This window comes from Diplotaxodon limnothrissa, linkage group LG18 (assembly GCF_057381915.1).
Source record: "Diplotaxodon limnothrissa isolate DT_005_m linkage group LG18, D_limnothrissa_male_GT1.1, whole genome shotgun sequence".
In the NCBI taxonomy this organism is placed as follows: domain Eukaryota; kingdom Metazoa; phylum Chordata; class Actinopteri; order Cichliformes; family Cichlidae; genus Diplotaxodon; species Diplotaxodon limnothrissa.
In genome coordinates, this window is record NC_140613.1 from 13,400,896 (window position 1) to 13,420,163 (window position 19,268).

The 19,268-nt window shown below is 39.7% G+C and overlaps 2 protein-coding genes across 3 annotated transcripts in view; both read right to left on the minus strand.

Moving 5' to 3' along the window:
- Nucleotides 1-370, minus strand: part of cacnb2b (calcium channel, voltage-dependent, beta 2b) — a 37,225-nt gene extending 36,855 nt beyond the window's left edge. For both annotated transcript variants that reach the window (XM_085376905.1, XM_085376907.1), the window contains exon 1: nucleotides 323-370. In XM_085376905.1, coding sequence (XP_085233031.1) covers nucleotides 323-370 — 48 coding nt within the window. The remainder of the gene's footprint in view (nucleotides 1-322) is intronic.
- An 11,128-nt stretch (nucleotides 371-11,498) lies between these two features.
- tmem236 (transmembrane protein 236) lies at nucleotides 11,499-16,259 on the minus strand. Its single transcript, XM_085378690.1, has 4 exons — nucleotides 16,006-16,259; nucleotides 15,347-15,419; nucleotides 14,362-14,485; nucleotides 11,499-12,127 (listed from the first exon to the last, which is right to left on the minus strand). Exons 1-4 carry the CDS (start codon nucleotides 16,257-16,259, stop codon nucleotides 11,499-11,501), a joined length of 1,080 nt encoding a protein of 359 aa, XP_085234816.1.
- Nucleotides 16,260-19,268: the final 3,009 nt, after the last annotated feature.

The window sequence follows — 19,268 nt, forward strand, 5'->3', positions numbered from 1 at the left end:
AGTCCTGTACTGGAGTCAATACGCTGAGCTGTTTGACATTTTCACCATCTGGTAAAATGCAGCCCAGGTGAAAACTTATTGTTACTGAGAAATGAACAGCTTAGCAAATAAAAGGTTGCAAGACTCATGCTCACAGCTGCTTGCAGGCAGTAATTCTGTCATGCTTATTCGTTGCATATGAATGACAACCCTGGATATAAATATGAATGCATCATCGGCATTTCTTTTTGCAAAAGTATACGATAAATCCACACACCACCAAACAACTCCAATGTTGCTATGAGATCAAAAAGATGGGATGGATGCTGTAATGGTCACTTACATAGGTGGACTGCACTCTCCGCCAGTGTCCCAGCCCACAGCAATACATCAAGACATCTAGTTGGGGGGAGAAAAGGGGACAGGCTGATGAAGCCTCCGGGATGGGTCGTTTCAGGACAGGATCTTCATGAGACAGGTGATCCACCTAATTGCAAGCTCATCAGGGAGTTTTTTTGTTTTGCTTCTTTTTTTTTTCTTAGGGGGAGGGATCCCACAAAAGAAAAAAAAAAGCCGAGCTTCTGTGTCCACAGGTTGTCGCAGGAGAGAGTCACCTGGGAGTTTAGTGGCTGGTTCTATTCACAAGTTCAGTCCTCAGATGAATCCAGGGGATCCCGACGGCAGACGTCTTGAAGCATTTTCAAAGTCACGCACTTTGCGAGGAGCAAGGATCCAATCTATCGTGAATCCTGCGAAACTGTCCTGAAGACTCGGTGTGATGTGCAGAGTGTGTGCGAGGTTTCTGTGTGTGCTTCTGTTAATGTGCGCTCACCTCATCTTAAGAAGGACAGGTGGTTCTTTTCCCATCCTGTGTGTGTTTACCAAACCTCACCCATTTTTTTGTCCCAGCTCACCCTGTCCAAAAAAATTAAAAACCTCCCATTCAGCCTCCCCCCGGCTTAAGCCCTCCGAATGGTCTTGCTATAAAAACTAAATATCATTTTCTGCTGTGTCCCTTAGTGCTTTGCAGCCTCACAAAATTGTCCAATAAGAGCACTTGCATCGCTCCACATCCATCTTTCTTTTTTTTCCTGTCTATCCTTCAATGTAAGCCCACCCTGGGAGTGCAGATTCAGAGATTTTTAGCTTCAGCGTGATTCCTCTTTTCTCCCTCCTCAAAGAAATGCCAGCTCTATGGCTCCTCCTTCAGTATCTCTCCCTCTCACTGCACACGCTGCTTTGCTCTCTCGAGGGTCGTCTTCCATCAGGGGCGTTCCTGCTTACCTGAGTCACTCTTCGCACTCCTGTTGTTGCTGTGCATGCACGTGTGTGTGTGTGTGTGTGTGTGTGTGTGTGTTTGTGTGTGTGCGTGTGTGTGTGGAGGCTGCAGCTGAAGCTCACCACTCTCCCTCTCTCTGTTGCCATGCTAGAGCAGGTAACATTCGGCTAGCGCAGGAGACACACAGCCTGAATTCAAATGCGCTTCCAGCCTCTCCGATTTACAAAACCTCACCCCTCCCTAAACACCACCCCCCAACTTTCCTCCTCCCCGCCATCTCTCTCTGTTATCTGTTTTTTTCCTCTCACTCTATCGTATTATCCTCTTTTCTTTCCACAATATCCTCTCTCTGTCTCTCTTTCTTTGCCATTGCTTCCTTTTGTGTCATTTTCCCTCCGATGTCAGGGTTTTTCCATGTTATCTTGAGACTGGGCTTAGAAGGTACAGGAAATTACTCTGTTTCCATTTGTGACAAAATATGAAGACTTTACAATTAAGTTTAAAAAAAACTCACTGAAATCAAGAGAGGAAAATCTGTGTATTTATCCGTACTATTACCATCCATTTCCACTTTAGACAAGATTTTAGCAAGTGTCAAGTGCTCAAGTGACATCAGCATGCAAAAACAAGTGTGGAAGATCCTTGATGGGAACTGCAACATTTGCATAAACTCATAAATAAAACTTACTGCTGATGGTACAGTCCAAATATAGACAAAACCCCCCCAAACTTAAAAGATTTAAATCTTTTATGATTTACTAATGAATGTGAGTTAAGCCAGTAAAAATGCAAAACAGTGTACCATGCTAATATAAATACATCTTTATACAGGTATTTATCCATGTTTTCTAACAACCCATTGCATTGTGGGAGCAAAAAACCCAAAAGGCAGAAAAAACACTGCACACTGACATGTTTCATTTTGATCTTGGACTCTACCTGATGAAATATCAAGACTTATATTTTTAATTAAAATCACAACGACAAAAAACAAAAACAGAATAATCATATTTAGAACATTTTGTTTTGAAAGAGTCGGTTTAGTCAGAAGTATTTTTGAGTCTGAGCTTTATATTTAACATGTGAACAGTCAGGCACAGTTTGATCAGTTTGTTCCTGCCAGTTTTTAACCTCAGGCAGTCTAACAGTGGGTGATATGACTAAATACTAAGGTTAGCTGCTTGCGTCTCTCAAGACTGTTGGTTTGTTGGTTGGTTATATACTGCAAATAATTTTGACTGCTTACAGATATAAGCAGGAATAGTTTGGGGTACTATCACAAGTTTTGTAATGTGTTAATTAAACTACAGCTAAGAATCACAAGATAACCCAGCCCTCATGACTGGGAATTACTCCATATGAGTAAGCAAGTGCAATTTTATTTGTATAGTACCTTTCAAGAAAAAAATCACAAAGTGCTTCACAGAAGCTAAAACATTAAACAATAAAAACAAAAAAATAACCAAAAGCAAGTTTAAAAGGATGAGACCAGTCCAGAGATCTCAAACTCAAAGGGGAGTCTGGGGGCCTCTGTCACCTTTCGTTTTCAGCCTCATATGATGGACAGCCAGCAAGCCCTGATCACATGACCTCAGGGACCTGTTGGGGATTAACGGATGTAAAAGATCTCTGATGTATGGTGGTGCTTTACCATGCAGAGCACTGAATGTCAAAGTCATGATCTTAAAGTGGACTCTGAATTTAATAGGGAGCCAGTGCAGCTTGATCAGCAGAGGTGTGATATGCGAGTACTTGGAAGACTTGGTCAGAAGCCCAGCACCAGCATTCTGGACAACCTGCAGACATTCCAAGGAGGCCTTACATAAACAAGAAAACAAAGAATTACAATAGTCCAAATGAGATGAAACAAATGCATGTAACAATTTCCAGTTCAAAGCGTGACACAATGGGACTCAGCAATATTTCTCAATGAGCAAACCAGAGATTTAACGTGAGTGTCCAAAGTCAGAGCTTATTAGACATTTACCAGGCTTCACGCAAAAGCCAGGCTAAAGTCCAAAGTTTTCATTCATTCTTTGAGATTAAAATGCAAAGAGCAGATTCATCGCTCTTAGTTTACAGTCTTAATTGTTAACTTGAAAATGACAAACTGTGTTGATCCATTCTTTGAATTATTTTGGTTTAGCAGCAGTGGAAATTGATAAAGAATCAACCTGACATTGTACGATACATGGGAGATACACCAAGATACACCAATTCAGGGCTGGTCTTACCTAAATTCAGGGCAGATGGGGGACACAAAACTAATCCATTTATTCCATATTTTGTAGAATTTGTCTTTCCGAATTTTTAAAAAGAATGTCAATTTTTCCATTTTAAATATTTCGAAAACCACATTAAACCAATCCTCAAGTGTTGGCGGAGTTGGATTTAACCACTTTATATGTACCTAATGTAGTTTTTGTAAATAAGTTAAACATGCTGCATTATGTAACACATTGTCAAGCCAATGAGTTAATTTTATTTTTTTGCTATCAGAATGTAAAACAAAAGGACTAAGAAAAAGGGTTTTGTTTTTTTTTTGTTTTTTTTTATTTTCCTTTTCTCTTTTTTTGACTAAATAATGTCAATGCACTCTATTGTAACAAGTCCCTTTTTTTTCTTCAATAAAAATATAATTTAAAAAAAAGGAAATTGATAAATACTCACTCATAGCACATTTAACAATGGTAAAATTAATGCAGTTTAACACAATCCACACAGTGTAATCGCCACGGGCTAAAGATGGAAAAGTGGTCAGCATCAGAAAGGGAGGAAATATAACTGGCTATGCAGCTAGCTTACGCCCTTGTTGTGTAGCTGCGCTGAGCAGGATTTTTCTTTCCACAGCTTCAACAAAGATTTAGGGTAAAATAGGAACTTCTTTATTTGCAGTTTGTGCATCAGAAACTAGTCAATAAAGGAAAGTCTTTGGATATAGTTTTGAGAGACATTTGCAGATAGTAAAGTAAGATATGAATGGAACTATTTGAAATTCCAGTTTTTCTTGATTGCTTCATTGCTTGGCTGTTTTGGCACAGCGAGGATTCTCTGAATCTTTGTGTCCATTTTCTTAGCGACTTATTCAGTTCAGGGTTTCAGAGGGATGGCACCTATACTAGCTGGAGCCTATATTACTGGGTAAGAGGCAGGGTACAAACTGGACACGTCACCAGTCTATCACACCCTCACATTAACATCTTTTGATACTTTAGGCTCACCAGTTAACCTGATATGTATGTTTCTGGACACTGGATTAAGAACCCACAGGCACAGAGAAACTGTATAGACCTGTGGCGTCAAAGTAACTGTGATTCATCCTCTAAATGCATCTATAAAATTAAATTAAACATAATTAAAAATCATAAATGAATATGTCTTTACATTGTACAACCAAAAAAATCACCATTTTAGAGGCAGTATGAAAAAAAACTTTCCATGTATACTATCTGGACCACATATTTCTTCGAGCAGAAGATTATTTCCTCCTGTTATAAGGAAATTGGACTTTCAAGCCAGACAAAACTACTTAACAAAAACTATTTTCACTGTGCTGAATATGAATTTTAAAATGCCAGAATTATTGCAAAGCCTCTCTCTCAGCAGACTTGATGGGTTAATTTGATGGCAGATAAATAAATAAATAAATGAAAGCCTGCCTCAGAGAACTCTCCATCCATGAATGTGGATCTTAGGGCCTGTTCTTCGTACCTCGCTAAGTAAGTTAGCTGGATTAGATTGTTGACGATTTCGCGTGATCCTGGATCGTTCGGTTCCCCGAAGCTCATCCGGGACTTGCTGTCATAGCAACAGAGCCGTAAGCGTAAACCTGCTCGGGAGCAGGTTTACTTTATGTAAACAGGATTAGATCGCGGCCACGCAGGTATGTCCGCTTCATTTATACGAAAGCAACAGCGATATTCCACCACTGTTTCACCATAAATAAATAACATCAATGTAACTAAAGATAATGCAGCACTTGATCCTTTTATTGATGTCACACAGATACATACAGGTCATTTCCTAAAAAAGGGAAATGTACTATTAACATTCTATTACATGTATGTGATTATTACAGATGTAATTCATATTTCAGAGTAGTAATTGCAAATTACTTCGTGTAATCAAGATGAGAGACCACGGCTATAAAAGCGAAGGTGGATTTGGGAAGCCTGTCGCAGCCATGTCCTGTCCGTTTACGCGAGCCACCCATTGAGGAAGGTGCAAGATTGATAAGGAGAGTCCTCAGAATTCAGCGCATATTGCGGGACAGACAGGATCCTTTAGCTCAGCGCGACAGTGTGCTCATAGAGAGATATCGATTTTCCCGTGAGGGTATTATTCACTTAACCAACTTGTTGACGAGGGGGTGCAGGACCACCACCTGTCTTTTTTTGCTCTGCCCTTTTCTTGGTTGCTGTTATGAACAAACAAACAGATTATTTCAGGGTCTCTTTCCAAGAGACGAAAAGCAATATAAGTGATAGATATTACCATTCTGTAGAATACTCTTATATTCCACTTTTACTTGTTCCCATGTTCTAGTGGGTCCTGTTGTGGCTCTAATGTGAAAGAGGATAAAATATAACATATTATAATATAATGTAATATAATATTGGATAATATAGTGTAATATAATAAATCTACCCTACCGCCTACTGGTGTTGGCCAGAGGGGCCGATGGCGCGATATGGCAGCCTGGCTTCTGTCAGTCTGCCCCAGGGCAGCTGTGGCTACAACCGTAGCTGCCTCCACCAGTGTGTGAATGTGAGAGTGACTGAATAGTGGCATTGTAAAGCGCTTTGGGTGCCTTGAAAAGCGCTATATAAATCCAATATATTATTATTATTATTATTAAATTACTTACGAGTTTAATTTGTCAGCAACTTTCTGCCAGCCCTCGCTCCTTGCTTTTGCAGCCTTTGCAGTGTTCCCTTGCGTTCTGATTTAACTCTGAAACTCCTGAAATCCCTCACTCAGGAGTTCTTGCTCTGCTGCCGAAAAATACCGAGCCGAGCGCGCTCCTTCGACATTTTCGCCGACCAATCAGAGGGTTGCCGATCACTGTTTCTGCTATCGATGCGTATCCCCTTTTACGGCACCCAGTGATCGCACATTACTTCATCCAGCTGTACTAATCGTCAACAGCAGGTGTGTTCGGGGAACCGGATTAGCGCGCTCACGGTTAGCGCGATGGTTTGGTCTTGGATGTTTCATTTGATCTTGGATGTAGTAAGCGACGTACGAAGCACAGGGCCTTAGTCTCTTATTGCAAGGCTGTTGTGTTTTTGCTTTGATCATTTCGAGCATTTAACCAATGTCACAAGGGAAAGAAAAAGTGCTCTCCATCCTGCCAACATGACGTATTGCAACATGGTCATAATCACTCGAGCTGCACTAATGCCTTCTTGCAGATTATAATATGAATCATTAAAGAGTAGGCTGATGGTGGCTATGGGGAAATTAAGGGAAGATAATTTTAGTTTCCATACCGGTAAATGAAAGCAGGCCAGCTATGGTCCCTCACTGTGAATCCAAGCTGCTTGTCTATTGCCCTGTCATTTGTACATCATTAATAACACCTTCAACAAATCTTCTCTCTTAGTGTGGCAACAGATTTACAGCTCAGATTTATCAGCAGCAATTCAGCTGAATCCATTCATTTCTTCCTTTCTTCACTCGAGAATAGTTGCTGGTTTGAAAATTCCCTTAAACAATTAGTCCTGCAGCCCCGGCTCATGCATCAGAGGAACAAAGACCAAATGCACCATGGGTATAATTCTGTCAGGTTTGTCCGGTTGGAGGACTGCCGATTACAGTAAACACCAACAACAGCTCTCTGTTGTGTCACAACAACAGATACACACAGAAACATGCACACATGCATATCAAGGTTCCAGTCCACTGAGTTATACAGCCATAGAACCATATAAACTACCGCTATGCCTTCATGCTATAAACAAAAGAAGAGGGGAAATGCTAATTTGTGACATCCAAGGACAGAAGAGGCAGCACATAAAATCCAAGACTTTTCGACTTCTTAGTTTTTTTGCATTTTTTTCCACACTTAATTGTTTCAGATCATCAAATACATTTATGTTATCCAAAGATAACTTGAGTAAATACAAAATGCATTTTTTAAAATCAGAATTTTATTTATTAATGGAAAAAGCTATCCCCACCTCCACTGTTAAATGTACTAGCCACACCCAGGCCTGATAGCTGCCAGATCACTTAAATAGGCCCAGAAGGACGGCCTTGCCTGCCTTGCCTCAGTTAAGGTCAGAGTTCATGATTCAATATATAAAAAGGCTGAACAAAAATGGGATCCATAGACAGAGGTGGGAAGTAACAAAGTGCAAATACTTCCTTACCGTACTTAAGCATAATTTCCAGGTATCTGTACTCAACTTGAGTACTTTTTTACTTTTACTTCCTACATTTTTAAACAAATATCTGTATTTTTAAAACAGGCTTGTTTCTTTTGCTTTAACGCATTTGGGTCGAGCCTCCAAACATCAAACCAAGCCTAAACAGAAACACATGAAAGGCAATCCTGTTCATTTCTTTATCACCAGAGGATGGTGCATAGTCGGAGGCTAAAAGAGGAATGGGGGGGGTTGTTGTTTTTGCCACAACACCCGAATTATTGCAGGTGTCTGTACGTTGCGGTAATTCAGCATCTAGCTAGTCCTGACTTTTTTAAAGGGAGTGACTTTTTTAAGTGGCCGGTAATTTCAAATGTAACGTTTCTATCAGCTCAACAACCATCAGCAAACACACAAACTGTTTGTGTGTAGCTTGTTACACAGTGTGTTGCTAGCTAAAGGTCCAGCTGCTGTATTTCACAGGGAGAGAAAAGAAAGAGCTTCACTCAGAGATGGAGAAAGATAAGAAAGAGGACAGAAGAGGAAGAAGAAAGGCTAGATTTAAAGGTAAGGATGCTCAGTGAGATTTGATAAACTTGGAAATTTAAAGCTTATGTGTAAGTCCTCATGCTTTTAAATGTTTAAATGTCATTTTTTCATATTGTGAAACATGCTGCAAATCAAACTGAAGTAGACTAACTGCTACTTAAAGGTTGCATTAAAATCCTCTGTAGGTTAGTGCAGGATAAACACATTAGTTTGCTCAGCTGTGATAAATTTAAAGTAAAGAATAGTGTGTGAGTTGTGCACAGTGGCTGTGGTTTCATTGTCAGAGTTAGGTAAGTGTAGCAGAGATTCATTTGAATTTTAGCCCATGATGCTAAGATCCACTCCAATACAATTAGTATGGATGCTGATTAAACATCCACAGTATTGTTCTTCTACTTCTCATCTTCAGTACATTTCTTGTACGCTATCTCCTTTAACACTGTTCAACTTAGAAAAAACATTCAACCACCATTAGATTCCTCTTCTTTTAGACATGTGTGCTTGTATTTTTCTCATTTTTAACTTTTATATATTTTTTAAATTATTCAACTTTATTCAACAAAAATTTACAGTGTATTTTCAATGGGAGAATTCAAATTCTCATTCAACTTACTCCTCTTTCAACTCTAACTACTTCCACATACATTGACCGACAGACACCATTCAAACTGTAAAATGAAGCCACGACATTGAACTATTCAGGTTGTATTTATCTTTTTAATATCTTTTATACTTTTTCTTCAGTTCCAGTCACCGTTTCTGAGTTTATAATGGGTGTGTATGGGACGCAATGTTGGAGGTTAGAGTGAGACAGCTCAACTGCTTGAGTGGGAGCAGGGGAAAAATTGATCTTAAAAGTTTAAACTGCTGCTGCTGTGTCCACAGTGTGTGGTGTACAGCCATCATTTTACTCTCAAAAGGTAGCCATCGTTGTTCCCTTTCATCCAATGTTATTGTTATTGTAATGGATGTTATGGTTCTTTCATAAATGCCACCAATGCACAGCCTCCTCCATGGAACTCTTCCACAGAGTCCAGTGATATTATTTTCTCATTATGCTAATATAGCAACTAGGTTCACAGTTAGCTTTGCACAAAAATAGAAACATCCTCGAAAGAGCTCATTTTTACTTTCTTACTCTGAGTACATTTTAGTACTTTTTTACTTGAGTAAATAAGTTGAATCAGTACTTTAACTTTTACTGGAGTGTTTTTTAACAGCAGTATTTATACTTCTATTTAAGTACTTTGCCAACTCTCCAATAGGAGAGTTCCAAGGAGAAAACTGTTGCTGACTAAAAAGAACACAAAGGCTTGTGTAACATTTGCCAAGAACCATATTGATGATTCCCAAAACTTATGGTAAAATATTCTTTGGCCCTTTTTGAATTCAAAGCTGTTTTAGATAACGCTTCAAATAAGTGTGCAAATAATTACCCACAGGCATATTGAAATGGCTGCCAAGTGGCAAGACGTTCTTCAGGAGGAAGTTAATCTGTGTGGTCTGTGTGGATATTTCTGCCAGATGAGGATAATAGCTGTAGCCTAGAAGGACTCATCAAAGATTTTGTGGACCATGAAAATGATTATCACATGCTGTGATCTCCACGATTATTAAATCCCAACAAAATCAAACGTTCAAACAATGTTTAGAAGCACAGCATATCTTTTGGAAGAATGGTGTTTATCTTTTTGGAAGCTCTTGATAGCCCAGATACTTGTTAAGATGTTTTACTTTTTGCCTTTAACAAACTAACCATCTGTTTATGAGAATTCTTGATTGGATGCCCTGTGGCACTAATTATCTGACCATTACTGCCACACAATTTCTTGAGACAAATTCCCAAAGATTGAGCAGTAAGCCACTCCATCTGAACAAACAAGATATTTTATAAAGGATGTCCAGGTGAGTATGCTGTATAATAAAACTGTACTTATCGAGCAAAGACAAAGCATCAGCTCTTAAATCACAAGTTTAATTACCTTGTCTGAAATCATCATGCTTATCACCTACTTGACACACCCAGAAAGTTTACCGAACAGTTATTTATTTCTAAGTTAACTTACCTTCATTTGTTTATTTGTTGCATTTTTGAGTGGGTTGTCCATCCATGTTCTTGCACTAATCTAATTCTGGGTTGTGAGGGGAGCTGAAGAATATCTCACTTGTAGCAGGGCCAAATACACCTGGACAAGTCACCAATCTGTCGCAGGGCTAACACCATACAGACAGTCAGTCATGCCCATGTTCACACCAGTAGTCACTTTAGGATCACCAATTAAGCAGCTATAAAACCAGCTCCTAGTTTACATTTGGGAGATAAACACTCTCTTAAGCTTATGCTTAAAAATGTCATTATAGTTAGAGCTGGACTGAACCAATAGGCTTGGGCAGCTTGGGGGCTTCCCATGATGAACTTCTTTACTTGTCTATTTTAACTCTATTTTCACTTTTATATACCACTACTGTATTTAATGATTAGCAGTTATTACACTCTGGTGCTCTCTCCATAGTTTGCTTTTTGTCCTGTTTCACTTTGCTCTCTTCTCTTTCTCCTCACCTCCAACCAGGCAGATGGCCGCCCCGCCCTGAGCCTGGTTCTGCTGGAGGTTTCTTCCTGTTAAAAGGGAGTTTTATCTTCCCACTGTCGCCAAGTCCTTGTTCATAAGGGGTCATATATTTGTTGGGGTTTTTTCTATAATATTGGTCTTTACTTTACAATATAAAGTACCTTGGGTTGACTGTTTTGGGAATTGGGACTATATAAGTAAATTTGAATTGAAATGAATCTCTTTGGGCCTCACAATGAAAATTACACTTTGAATTCACTTCAGAATCATGTGTTCTTCATCTGATATAGCGCATCAAACCACTGTCAATCCACCTAACTTTGTCTCCTTTAACAAATAAATAAAATCAGATTAGCTTTGAAGTATTTACAGAATATACACCAGTGTCAACATAAAGGATTGTTTTTCAAGGTTTTATTCAAAAGAAATGTAAACAAATTTAGAGTTAAAATACAAAACTAAGCAGATAAACATTTGCACCAATAAATATATTTTAATCAAGATGAGAGTTGGCTTACTTTATACTTCCATCTGTACACCTGTTTTTTAAACAAAATTCGGAATGATTTTTGCACTTTGGTTTGAATGTCCTTTTAATGCATTAGAAGCCAGAAAAATTCAAACATGCTGCTCGCCATCATCAGCACCAGCATCTTGTTGATTTGATGCTGCTCTCCACACATGAAGACCAACTGTCGAAATACTCACAGTCCAAGTGGCTTTTTCATCAACAACAGAATGTGCCACTCCTCCTCAAAACAGGCTGTGATGTCTAAAAATTTTCAGCCTGGTCAGAAATGTGAAATAGATAAAAGCTAGGCTTACCAGGACATTTTTCAATGGGTATAAGAAGGGTGTTACAAAGCCAAACACAGCAATCAGAGCAACCCGCAAAACAAAGAAAGGGAAGTCCTGAAGAGCAAATCCAGCAGAAGACAACAAGGGGTTGTGAGGTGTGATAATCATACGAAGAGTAGAGAGGAAGGCGAGGATGTAGACTGGGAACACCCAGCCTGAGTAGAACACTGAGGGCAGTCCTGCCACTCTCACCATCTCCACAGTGTCAAACCAGAAAAGGAAACTATCCACAAATATTTCTGACCTTCCGTCCCTTTTCCACAGGATGCTCGGGCGACCCGAGTACGACAGAGGGCGTGAGGTTGAGGAGTACAAGTAGGCAGTGCTGGTGATTCGTGTTCTTGGTGGTGAGTTGGCAACATCGTGGAATCTGTTAGAGGGACTGCCATTTTTGGCCTCTGGTTGGCCTTGGGTCACACCGTTCTGGCCTTCTTCAGGATTCATCTGGCTTGATACGGTGGTCACTGGTTCCATGTGGGTGAGGACAGGGCCGGATATGTCAAAGTCTGAATCTAAGCTGTCTGCTATAAATGACAAAACCAAATTTTTCTGTATAAGTTAGGTTATCCGAAAGACTAGCTAATAACAAGAGAACTTGTCTTTTTTTAAATCATTTTTTAAAAATAAGAGAAGAAAAATCATCTTTAGCATAGGTAACGACAATCATGTGACGGGGTAAGGTGGTTAGTGTTAGGGTTTACTGTAGACTGTAAGGTCCAGCTTCCATGAATCAGGCTTCTTACTGTACATTTAGCAGATACATGATTTGAATTTGGAGAATTTGTCATCTTGGTCAATGTTTTGTGCTCTTGTGTTCTCCAGCTGTTTAGGTGGGTTGTATTCACTGGTTAGAAAATGCACAGGAAGTCTATGACCAAAGTCCCAAAAACTTGACTCTGTTCATCTGGATGTAGAGTTTTCAGTGGTAGAAACATTTTCAAGTATCACTCATTCAAGTGTTTCTTCTGTCTCAGCTGACTGCAGGTTTCCCCAACCTTATAAATCGAGTCAAGTCACTTGGTGACGAAACATTTCTCCCACTGAAAATGCTATGTCTAGATAAACAGAATCAGGCACTGACGCAATGTAGCAGTGGTACAGGGATGTATTAGGGAGAGCTGGAAAATTTTGCAGCTGACTAAACAGCTAAATTAGGAAGGGTGTGTTTATTATCATCCTCTTTGGCTCTTGGCCAAGGCGGTTGGACTTTTTCTCCTCTCCTCTCCCCCTTATCTTCCCTGCTTAGCCTCTTGTATCCTTGTCTAGTCTTGTGTATTTTTGTATTACTTTTCCCTGGAACACTCTCTCACAGTCTGTTCTCAAAAACCTAAAGAGGAATTATGGATTTGATCATCTGGTCCCTGAATGCAATTGACACCCTTCTCTCAACGAGAAGTCTGGGCTCGGGTGAGCCTGAGTGCTGAAGATATCTACCTATTCGGAACCATGATAACAGGGTTCTTGCTGATCGGAGCTGGCTTGGCCCTGACTTATCGAAGATTAAAGCAAGTGGAATCGGCTGTTCAAAACCCCACAAGGCTGCCCGCTGGGATTGAATCAATGGGACTAATGGTGAGTTCTCAAAATTGGCTCATTGAGCGCAGCACGGATAAGATCTTGGAGAAGCTTACGGCTGCCGTGAACACTCAGAATAAGACCTCTGAGCGAAAATTGGATTACATCTTGGAGAAGTTCTCAGAATCTGCTCTTTGAGCACAAGAATGACAACATCACGGAGCGCAAGTTTGATAACATCATGGAGAAGCTCACGGCTCTCCAACAGGAGATTGAGAGACCAGTGTCGGACTGTTAGAACTGCTTTGAAATTCACATGAGTTGTTCGCACTAAAGTAAAAACCACCATCACTTCATGCGGCTACCACTTCGGCGCCAGCTGTGATCTCAAGGCTGGAGCTGAACAAAAACACCCTGATAACAGACTGTGCTTAGACTGTTCTTCCTATCCTACACAAGGCCACCTGGGTTGGCTGGAAGACTGTTTACTTAGCCTAGCAGGGCGAAGGACACTGTCTCAGCTGAACTCTGGACACACACACACACACACACCCATACACACTGATACACACTCATTCCCCCTCCCTTTCCAAACGCCTTCGATGCTTGTCCCCTCCCGGGGAAGATGGCGGTCGACTGGACCAGCGCAGACATGCTGCAGGACCGGATGCGCTGTCTACACTGGCTCTCTCTTACCCTTTACCCGCCCCTGTTGCTTGTCTTGTGTTTCTATGGTGTATTGATAGTCATGTGCTTTTGTGCTGAGGTGTTTTTTTCTGTTATCAAACTGTTCTCCCACTAGGAGCTCAGTCTGAGTGGAGTTTTTTTTCTCCTCCTCTCACCTCATGTTATGTATTTTTGTTGTTTTTTTTCCTATCAGCCTACCTCTCTGACATGTCTTCCCAATGTGATGTTTGTGTAAAGTTTGGTCAGAAGGTTCCTTTGTAAGTGCGCATGCGCCATTAGCGTGCTGCCTGCTGTAACCCTAATTTCCTTCGGGATTAATAAAGTATTCTGATTCTGATTCTGATTTGAAATCTGATGTGAGTGAAGTGACTGATATTTCTCTGAACTAGCTTGCAGTCTGTGCTGCTTTAATGAAATAACAAACCAATAAAATAAAGTGTTACAAATAAGCGCAAAAGGTCTATGGATTCAGTTAAATAACCACTCCCGCAGAAGATGAAATGTGACGCAAAAATATTCAATAATCATAAAAGATTTGGAAGAATTCAAGCCTTACATTTTCCCATGAGTTTGCAGGGTCGAATCCTCTCAATGATATCCACCCAGATGAGGAAGAAAAGCACCAGGGAAACTGGCAACTCAGAGAAACTGTCCAGTGTCTGTCCTCTGTCCACCTGCACCTGTGTTTTCACAATAATAGAAAATACTCATAAGTGGAACAATGAATGTATTCATTCATTGTTCCACTGGTAAAGGATGGTAAAGGATAAAGTGAGGGAAAAAAATGAAACTGAGAGTCTTTGTAACATTTGTCTCCAATGAGAAAGAAGCGCCTACATTCCAAGTTTTATGAACCCATTAGGATTTACTTCCCTATCCTTGCAGATTTACATCTTTACGCCCGTAAAATAAGAAACACTGGGTGAATAAATATGAGAAACATCTTTGTGCTTATTTATGTTCTTGTTGGAACAGCAATAAAATACTAAGTGACACAGTGTAATGTAGGAATAAAAAATCTTTTCTTTTTAGGGTCGGGGATAGCATCAAACCTTAAGTTAATGGACAACCTGTTGTTTTCACTATAGGTTACTGAATAGCTCAGAGGGAGGGCAGTCTTGTGACTGGGGACCTATTTTCCCTGCCAAAGTCCTTTTCACAAATTCTTTGACAATATGGCAAAAACAATAGGTGTACAAACATGTAGTATTTACTTCATTACTATATTATTACCTAATAAAGAATACAATACAACTGTACAAGAGTACAACTTCTTGCTACCTGTAGATTGACATTGAATAAGTAAACCTCAAGAGATCATGGTGAGTCCGTGAGAAGGGATGCTTTTCTTTCTCTGTGGTGCAGTGTAGCATGTCGCTGTTCACTCAGTGAATAATTATAGTGTCTTAATACTGTGGCCTCTAATGGACTGTTTACAACAAATTCTGTATGCCTCTTCAAGGACCCTGTCAGAGCATGACTGAACAAAACATCAACAAGTGCTCCTCAGTGACAAGATCAATCAGTCTTGGTGACATTACCTTGGAGCTGGCTATTAGGATAGCAAAGCACGGTAATGTGCACAGGATGAGATATGCCATTGCTGTTGGTCTCCTGAAAAAAACACAGCTTACATTTACATAATGATCATCCCATAATGAAGAGTAACTGTTCTTTTTTTAACAAGTGCATGAGTTTATATTTAGATTTTTAATTTGTGTTTGAAAAGACTTTGAAGCAGTCTTTCAGTTTTATGCAGTTTAATAATTCTAATCTATAACACAGCAGCTACACTCAATTACAGTTGTTATCTATGCTCACTTGGTTTATATTCCCTTTTGAGAGTAAGGGAAGACTTCATTTCTAAGGCATAAATATACTTACATGATCTAAAAGGTTGTATTATTAGGGGTAGCACTTAGTAGAGAAGAGTCATTAAACTAATAATTAATAGTTAAAATAGTTGATCTGTAATTTCAGTTGCAATAAATACTACCAAATGATGAGCTGTAATACCAGACAATTTAAGACTGTAGCAGCAAATCACAGAACTGAACTAAAGTTTACTCAGTAAACTCGACTTTTCACATTTAAGATGTGATTTATTCTTTTTTTTTTAAGGTTACACAGACTCTGTTTATGTTTATACACACAAAACGATAAGCTTGTCACTTATCACGTTCCAAAAGCCTCAACTCACCACTGCGTGACCTCTCTGATGAATCCCCGCTGCTTAATAGTCATATATCTGACAGGAGCCCACACCAGCAAGGTCACAGAGGTCACATAGGCGATAGAAGCCGCCACAACGAGCCAGTATGCTGTCTGATCCCGTCCTTTCACGTTGTATATGAGGCTGGCAAATCTCTCCATGATTACAAAGATGGGTACAATCAGTGCTGCAAACTGCAGCACCTCATACAGGATGAGCTTGACTTTCTTCCCCGAGGGCATGGTGCTGGATTACCAGTCGCTGATCTGAACTCAGAGCTTAAGACTTTAACAATCATCTCCTAAAAACGAGCCAGTGGAGACGCTGGACTCTGCACACTGACATTGCTTACACTGCACTGGAGGCTGTATTATTTTATTGCTGAGGTAATGAGGTGATCATGCTTGTCTTTTTTTTTTTATGGGGGGTGACAAAGAAGAGATCTCCCATCCTATAATATCACAGGGGCAGATTACACCGAGCTATAATTGTACACACCTTCCAAAAAGGAATAGTGACATTTGTTTTTAAATGCCCATCGCAGGTGAATATGGAGGATTTTTAGGAATGTGTCATCCTGGATACTTGTGTAGTTTTGGAGAACCTCACTGCATTCCCTTATGCGAAGAGGAGATGTAGGTGGGATCCTAAAAGTGTTATCTTAAGATATTTGGTTGTTTGACCCATGTGTTGTTGTTTTTTTACAGTAATACACACATTGTTTGCAGATATAATTTTACAGTGAGTTGATGTTAAAATTTCAACCAGATAAACCTTTATAGTGAGCATAAACTATTCTTAATAGTTTCCTACTGCAGTTACAATCACAGTGACATGCTGAAAGGCTACATGCAGCAAGGCTACATGCAGCAAGGCTACATGCAGCTTTGCTCAGACATGCTCAGATCTCCACCTGGTGGCAAGAAGAAGGATTCTCTAGGTTCTTGCTTTTCTCTAAAGAAAAATTACTTAGTTATGAAATACATTCTTGATATATAAAGCATTAACATTTGGAAAACCATGGATGGATTTGTGTGTGTGTGTGTGTGTGTGTGTGTGTGTGTGTGTGTGTGTGTGTGTAGCTGAAACGGAGGTATACCTTTCCATCGCTAAATTCCCAACCAGATAAAACTTAATTACTTCCTACTGCATTTAAAGAAGCCAGTTGTTGTGATTTGGCGCTGTATAAATAAAACTGAATTCAATTTAAAATCACAGTGACACGCTTACAGCCTTGCTTACACATACACCAAACTCCACCTAGTGGCAGGGAAGAGGACAATTTTCTAGTTTCTTACTGAAAGGAAATCAAACTATATAATCATTTAGTTTTTCCAAGTTTCTCAATCATGTAGGGATGATTGTAGGAGGGGTTTGGGGGGAGCTTAAGGAGTTTAAGTTTGGCTGGCCTGTCTTTGACTGGTGAGTATGATATGAATATAATATCCTGGGTGCTTGTGTAATTTTGGGAGAACTTCCTTGCATTGTGTTATGTTAAAGGCAGAGGGCATGTAGGACAGAGACTGTAAAATATTGTCTTACCTGTTGTAACAGATATGTCCATTATGTCTAATTTATATCAACCAAATAGGTATTTCTGCATGAGGAAAACTTAAGTCTCACAAACAGTAAACAATTAAACAAAATTGCTCAAAAACTTAACCATTAAAGCATCAATCATCACAGTATAAAAGTTAAACGTCAGTGACATCTTCTGTCCAGTTAGAAAGCATAACGTGTTGTTTCTTTTTCAGATCTGGCACATCTGCTTAGCATGAACCTGCTCTCATCTGTGAAGAGAACAGGGTGTCAGTGGTAAACACCAGTCAAGCTGCATGATGCTGAGCTGTGAGCATTGACCTATATGACACCCTGATGGAGTCTCTTTCATAAACCTGTTTGAGGTCATTTTCTAGAACTCTGGCAGCGCTCTTTTTCACACAAACAAATACCGGTCCTGCTGCTGGGTTTACACCCCCTCTCCTTCCCTGTTAAGCTCTCTTTGCAGTTGCAGGCCCATTTCCTGGTTTGTCCTCCACACTCTGGGAATTGCGCTGGGAGACACAGCAGTGCGCTGGGAGACTACCTGTGCAACCTGAACCAGCTGCAGCAAAACCAGAGAAAAATCAGTCAGCAGGGAGAGAGCAACAGTCTGCATTGACCACCTGCACAGTCTTTGCTGTTTTGGAGGGGTTATTTGGTCGTTGCCTAATCACTGCACCTGTTGTCACACTGAGTCACACCAAAGCAGGTGAAACTGATTCATGGTGGTTTATACTTCTTAACATGACGGACGGATCATCCTATAAATAACGCAGACTGTGTGTGTCATACTGTGATAATCAGGACTACTCTTACTTGCATAAATATATGAACACAATATCAAGCCAAGTGAAGTCATTAGTATTCTGTACATTTGGCCTGGTTTTATTGTGAATACCAATTAATAAGTATGGTTAAAAGAATACATACAAACAGCAGGGTACACCTTTAGACGGAACCTTTACAATAATGTTGCTTTAAAACTAAAAAAAAAAATATGGCAGCATCTCAGTCCTGTACAAAACAAAAAAAACCACATCAGGTTACAGTCCAACTCTGGGGGTGCAACAAGATGTGACATTTGGATGATACGTGACAATAAACTGGCTCCTATGGTCCCAGAACAGCTGCTACTTTGATATTTTTAACCCTCTTTGAACAAACAGATTAATTTTCCATTTCGCTCCTGATTTTAGTTGAAGGCAACAAAACAAAGAAACAAAAAATATTCCTCATCTTTCTAGCGCTCAATTAAGGAACTGGAGGTACAGAGCTTAAAACAAGTCGGTTTGTAATCTCACAGTGGTGTCGAGAAGTAGGAAGTTTGAAACATAGTACCTCCTGAAAAACTTAAACGACACCAATTTGTTAGATCAACACACTAATTTCACCAGAAATTGAACAATTCTTAATAATTCCTTCATGTAACATCATTTGATGTCAAATACAACAGATAAATTAGTTTCCTTTTTTATAGTCCAGTCAGTTTTTGTAAACATGAACTCTTTCCCAAAGGCTTTGTCCGAGTAGAAGCAATATAAATTAGATAAATATGAAGAATAAGGTGAATACGGTAGGATATGAGGAGCAGACCTGTACATTTGATCTTGAATGACTTACATAGCGCTAACTGTTTAGCTTAGGGAGACTTTGGTAAAGAGCCGTTTACAAATCCTGACTCTGAATATTCAGAATCAGAGACACCTTCA